Source organism: Teleopsis dalmanni, chromosome 1 (genome assembly GCF_002237135.1).
Source record: "Teleopsis dalmanni isolate 2A chromosome 1, ASM223713v2, whole genome shotgun sequence".
Classification (NCBI taxonomy): Eukaryota; Metazoa; Arthropoda; class Insecta; order Diptera; family Diopsidae; genus Teleopsis; species Teleopsis dalmanni.
Genome location: NC_051846.1, coordinates 218,092,237 through 218,099,151, shown reverse-complemented (window position 1 = coordinate 218,099,151; position 6,915 = coordinate 218,092,237). Strand labels below are relative to the sequence as shown.

The 6,915-nt window shown below is 37.4% G+C and overlaps 1 protein-coding gene across 1 annotated transcript in view; it reads right to left on the bottom strand.

Annotated features, from left to right (window-relative positions):
- Positions 1–5,395, bottom strand: part of LOC119667328 — a 5,902-nt gene extending 507 nt beyond the window's left edge. The window contains exon 1 of the mRNA XM_038076617.1: positions 131–5,395. Coding sequence (XP_037932545.1) covers positions 131–5,395 — 5,265 coding nt within the window. The remainder of the gene's footprint in view (positions 1–130) is intronic.
- Between the last annotated feature and the right edge of the window lie 1,520 nt (positions 5,396–6,915).

Here is a 6,915-nt window from a genome sequence, read left to right as displayed (position 1 = left end):
TTTCATTGTCAATGTGGTCAAAACCTTCTTGAACTGCTATTTTATCTTTCTTCATTATGTTGATTGTTGAATCGACAACTGATGTCTGATTCTTAAATAGCGTCAATAATTGTATTTCATTTTGTTTCACTTCTGTAATTATATTTGACATTCCTTTGGCATATTCTGAATCTAATACTCCAAACAGTGAATGCGCAATATTGCCTACAAGGTCAATTGCTCCTCTTTTGAAGCGATGATCATGAAGTAATTTATCATCAAGTTGTAGTTCGGATCCAATATGTTTAAAGTGATTAACTGTATTCGCACATGATGCGTTTGGTTTCATTTGTTGACAAGTTTGATGTAGCGACATTATTCCTGTGTTTAGAGCTGCTGCTTCCGTCCAATAAAGACTTAAATCATAATAAACTAGTAGATTCCATTCAGTGGTTGATATGGCAGTTGTGCCCAGATTTTCAAAGTGAATACCCAATTTTGTGCCAAACCTTTTATTGTCAATTGGAGATCCTATTACTATTGGCAATATCAGTAATAATGTAAGTAATACAGAACAGTACAAATTGGTCGGCAGTTTTCTACGTTTTGTCTTGGGCTCTTCATACGACTCTTTTCTATCTTTCATAATTAACTTGTCAGGAGGTACTTCGTGATCAGCTTCAGCCATTGTTGGTTGGTCATCTGTGTTTACAGGCAGTATAGCTAATCGATGAATTGGGCGTTTAAAAATGCCTGCCGATGTTTTAACATCAGCTACTCGGATATGTCCATCTGTACCCTTGTACACATGTACAATTCGTCCCAAGGGCCACTGCATCACTGGGACGTTATCTTCTTTGATTATAACCATGTCTCCTAACTGTATGTTGGCAGATTGTGTTTTCCATTTGTTACGTTGTTGCAGTTCCATTAAATATTCGTTAGACCAGCGTTTCCAGAAATTATGTTTTAACTGGGAAACTAGGTTCCAACGTGACAATAACGTGTGTTTTTCTGGTTTCGATCGGCTGTCTACATGAGTTGTAAGAGCTTCTCCAATTAATAAGTGTCCTGGAGTTAATGCTGTCAAATCAGTTGGATCATTGGACATTGGAGTCAATGGTCGTGAATTTAATGTCGCTTCAATTTCCACCACTACTGTTTCGAGTTCTTCATACGTCAATGATGCTGTTGAAACGCTGCGTAGTAACAAATATTTTGCGGACTTTACGGATGCTTCCCATAAACCGCCAAAGTGTGGAGCCCTTGGTGGAATAAAATGAAAATTTATTCCTGTGGTACTGCAGGCAGAGATTATTGCTTCTTGTCCTTCATTAGAATAAATGCTTTCTTCTAATTCTGCTAACTGGTTTTTGGCGCCTACGAAGTTTGTTGCGTTATCACTGTAAATATTCAAACAACGCCCTCGTCGACTTATAAATCGTTTTAATGCTCCAATGAAAGCATTTGTTGATAAATCGGTCACTAACTCGAGATGTACCGCCTTTGTAGAAAAGCAACAAAAGACAGCAATATATGCCTTTGTTGGCTTTTTGCCTCTCACCTTGTAGTGGATCCAAAATGGTCCGCAATAATCTACACCAGCATTAATGAAAGGTCTTGCAGGAGTTATTCTTGATTCTGGTAAATTGCCCATAATTTGTTGGCATAATTGCGGACGTGCTTTGTTGCATCGAATGCATCGCTGAACCGTTGCTCGGGCTGTTGATTTACCTTTAATCGGCCAAAAACGTTGTCGGATTATACTCAATAGTGCTTGCGGGCCACAGTGCTTGTTTTCTTCATGGAACATCACGAATAATAATTTTGCCAATGGATCATTGTATGGGATCAGCATTGGGTGTTTAGAATCGTATGGTAATGATGAGGCTTCTAAGCGTCCTCCTACTCTAAGAACATTTGCATTATCAATGAATGGAGATAAACTACTGATTGAACTAAATTTATCAGCATGACCTTGTTTCTTCAGTTGTTTGATTTCTTCATGAAAATCATTACCCTGAATGTGAAATATTATAGTTATTAATGCTGCATCCAATTCGTTGGCACTAAGTACTATATGTGTGGCACGTGACTCCTTTGATTTTCTTGCGTTGTTAGTGAATCTAAGAACATATGCTACTATCTTTTGTAACGTCTTAAATGAATTTTTGTGCTGAATCCTGTATATGAAATCTGCGTCATTGCTTTGAGTTGCTACAGCTACAACCTTCTTCTTCTCCAGATCGACTGGAACTTGTAATGATGATGAAAACCTTGGTGGCCATACTTCCTGCCTTCCATGCAAAAAGAACGGTCCTTGAAACCAAAGTGCACATGTTGACAACGCCCTTGCTGAAAGTCCTCTTGATAACACATCAGCTGGGTTGTCCTTTGACCTAACATGTCGCCACTGTTCAGACAGAGTTAAAGTTTGAATTCTTGCTACCCTGTTAGCTACAAATGTTTGAAATGATGAGGACTGTGAGTTGATCCAAGACAACACAATTTCTGAATCAGTCCACAAAAATACCGGCTGGTCCTTCTCTTGAAGATCGCTTTTCACTCTTGCTGAGAGTTCCGCTGCTAAGACTGCCGCACATAGTTCTAGTCGCGGTAGCGTTTGTTTTTTGAGTGGTGTTACTCCTGACTTTGCACATAATAGTCGCACTATTATTCTACCATCTTTTAAAATTGCTCTGATATATGCTGCAGCACCAAATGCCTTTTCAGATGCGTCAGCAAAAATATGTAGCTGTGTTGATGATGGAACCTCGCCTCTGAAGATATGTCTTGCCACCTGAAGATTTTCAAGAGTACTTAAGTTTTCTCTAAATGTTGACCATGTTGTACAAAGATCTGTAGGAAGTGGTTCATCCCAAGATAATTTCAACTGCCATAAGTGTTGTATGAAAATCTTTGCTTTGACTATTACTGGTGCTAATAAACCAAGTGGGTCGAACAGTCTAGCTAAATCAGAACTAACGACTCTCTTCGTGATTATTCCTTCAGTAACCATTTTGACCTTAATTCCAAATAAATCTGCTTTGGGCAACCAAAATAGTCCCAGCGTTTTGATTGACTCGTTATTATCGAAATCTAGATTTACCTCTTGATCATCTTGAGAAATGTTTTTCAAAAGTTGAGGATGGTTTGCGCTCCATTTCCGAAGACAAAAATGATGCTTCTTCAAAATATGGATTAGTTGTCTTTGAGCTTCAATAGCCGTAATTAAACTATCTGATCCACCGAGCCCATCGTCAACGTAGAAATTGTCACACAGGATTTGAGCTCCTAATGGATAATTCACCTTGTTTTCTGATGCTATCTTTTGCAGACATCTTGTTGCTAGGTAAGGAGCTGCTCGAGTCCCATATGTAATTGTGTTTAGCTGATAATAACGAATCGTTGAATTTGGACTGCTTCTCCAAATGATAAGTTGATAGCGTCGATCTTCAGGATTTATGAAAACTTGACGATACATTTTCTCGATATCTGTGGTGAAAACAAACCGTGGTCGCCTAAAACGGAGCAGAATTGAAAAGAGTTCACTTTGAACTGTCGGTCCGTTATACATTAAATCATTCAACGAGTGTCCAGATGTAGTTTTGGCTGATGCGTCAAACACCACTCGAAGTTTAGTAGTTGTACTATCTGGTTTTAGTACGCAATGATGAGGAATGAAATATCTTGGAGTCAACATGGAATCCAAGTTTACTTCAGTCATGTGACCCAATCGCTCATACTCTTCCATAAACTGGACATATTGTTTCCGCAAAACATCATTTTTTGCTAGTCGTCGTTCAAGACTGATGAACCTTCTCCAAGCTGTTTCTTGAGATTCCCCTAACGTCAATGAGTTTTCCAGAAACGGCAACCTTACCACAAAACGTCCTTCTTTATTTGTATGGACGTTCTGCACAAAATGAGATTCGCATAATTTTTCTTCTTTGGATAATGTCCTTTCTGTTGTATTCACCTCATCCATTCGCCATAATCGCTCAATTGCATCTTCTAACGATGAGTTATTATCAACAACCTCCGCCCCACCGCCAAAAACTGCACATAAAACGTTTGATGTGTCTGTATTTGATGCAACCTTGCCACTGACAATCCAGCCAAGTGTAGAATTTTGCAAGACTGGAAGCCCAGGAGCAAGCGTTAATTTACCTTTCTTTAACAGACTAAAATAGAACTCCGCACCGAGTAATATATCAATTTTCCCTTGTTGGAAAAATGTTGGATCTGCTAACTGAATGGTGTTCGGGACCTTCCATTTGGAAATATCGTAGCTGCAACTTGGTTGAGGTGGAACTATATTTGGAAGCACAAACGCTTCGACTTCTGTAGTAAACCTTGAGTTAAGTGATTGCAATTTGATGTTAACTCGCTGCGTTGAATTTTTTTGCACCTTTCCTATACCTTCTATGCTCAATAACGATTTTGTTTGTGATATATTGAGCCTTTTGACAAGACGCTCAGAGATTATGTTCACTTGCGAACCAGACTCTAGTAATGCTCGGACTTCACTTGTATTTCCATTCGATGCAGTTATTTTGACTCTTGCAGTTGGCAAGAGAACATAATCACGATGACCTGTGGATGTGTTTGCTGTCGCTGTGGTAACTGCGGTGTTGTACCCACTTGAGCTAAGTTGAATGTTCTGTTTTGTAACTTCCAAATGTAGCAACGTGTTATGCTTTTTATTACATTTGGTAGAACTTCTTGATGAACATTTGTTCACCACATGATCATTTCTGAAACAGTTAAAACAGAGCTGTTGATTTTTCACCCAATCCAATCGTTGGGATGGTGAAAATTGCCAAAATTTACGGCAATGATACAGTGGGTGCCTGTCTACATTGCACAGTTTGCAATTATTGTTTCCTTTAGAAACTGTTACAGCCGATGACACTGAGTTATTTCGATTTGCTTTAATTTTTATAGCCACCTTATCTTTTTGTTCTACAACTTCCATCAGTTGGAACTGTAGTTCTAAAAAGGCTAAAAACTCCTGAATGTTTTGTATCTCTTTTGGTTTTGCCAGAGATTGCTCATATCTAATGAGCATCGCCCGATCGAGTTTTTTAATTAGTACCTGTAACAAAATTAGGTCCCAAAATGTCGTTTGAACGCCAAGATAGTTTAGTGCTAATAGACACTCTTTCGTTGTGTCATGTAAATTTTTAATTGCTGCCACAGTTGATGTGCCTGATAGCTGATTTAGAAGTTCATCGATTAATGTGGACGCCAAGACCCTTTTATTATTATAACGGTCTTGCAGTAATGTCCAAGCTGCCGAATAATTGTCCTCCGATATGCTGAAATGACTTATCAATTTTTCAGCTTCACCTGTCACATGTGATTTCAAGTACCACATTTTTTGAGCAGCTGGTAGTGGCTGATTGTCTACCATTTGTGTAAACAAGTCAAAAAATTACCTCCATTTTAAGTAATTCCCATTAAAGCTTGGGATTGTTACCTTTGGCAATGGCAGTGAGGACCGCATGTTTGGTTCTGCTACTGTTGCTTGTTTCTGTTGTAATTGATCCAATTTTATGGACAACTCTATCAAACATTGTTGTACCAAATCTTCAATTTGGTAATACTCATCTTGATTGAATCCTGACATCAGTGGATTTTCAAAGTTTTCCCATAGTTCATCATGCAAACATTCCAATTGGTTCCAATGTTGCATGATTGTGTTTGATTTAATTTCGTAATATTGAAGTGGTTGTATGCCTTCGCTCTCTGACAAACTCTCTACTAATCTTTTTAGAGCTGCCATTCGAGCGGATATTTTTCTTATCAAACCATTTGTCGTAGCCACTAGTTGCGGCTGTGATGCCATTTGGTTACTAACACCTTTACCAAAGTTGTCTGCTGCTTTGATTGTTGCCATCATTATTCTGAAGTTTTTGCCAAATGTGCTTAAGAATGTTCTTCGAATGCTGAATGCTGAAACTTAACCGCTGACTGTTGATTGTTGACTGTTGCTGCGTCAAACCAGTCCTGTGCTGCTGTCCGTTTCACGGGGTCACCAAAATGTACGGTCACCAAACGATACTCCAACACCGACGTTCCCAACTATCACGTCGGGGTCACCAAAATGTACGATCACACCAAAATGTATGATCACACGCTGAATCAAAGGTTGAAATCAACTGTTTGCAAGTACTGAACTCTTAAATCCAGTACTTATGTTGATTTATTTGAACACGAGAACCACTGAGCACTTGAACCCAGTGATTTGAAGATTGTCCTAAATTATCCTGATTACTGAACACTTGAATCCAGTAGTCAGGTGCTTATATGGTGTAAATTTAGCACTTGAACCAAATCTACAAGCTATTAGAACGAACAAAAAGAATCGATAACGAATGTGGCTTCGCATCAATTGAATTGTCAAAAATTCAATTGTGCCTTTTATTTAAAATTGATAATTATTTTACAACAAATAAATTAACTAAAATAACCTTGACAATGCATGCCAAACAATGAACTTATTGCAAACTGCAAGAGTGCATTTTCTTGCAGACGAAATTTGACGCTTTTGTTTTCATGTGCCAACAGAAGCATATGACGTATTTTGGGCATTGCATTGACAACGTTATTTTTTACACCAAATATATTTAACACAATTATTACAATACAAATAAAAATAACAAATTATTCATACAAAATTAATAAAAACAAAATATTCATATGTAATAATATAATATAATATAAACAAATATTCAACACAATGCGTAAAATGAAAGAAATCATTAATAAATAAATAAAAATAGTTTTAAAAAAATAGAAATTGAAAATTAGTTGAAGCAAATATTATTGCTGTTTTTGAAATAAATTTAGTTGCAATAATTAAAGGGATATATTACCGGACAATACTTTTAAATTGTGAATTAAAGAGTTCAGTTTCTAAAAAAAACTTAT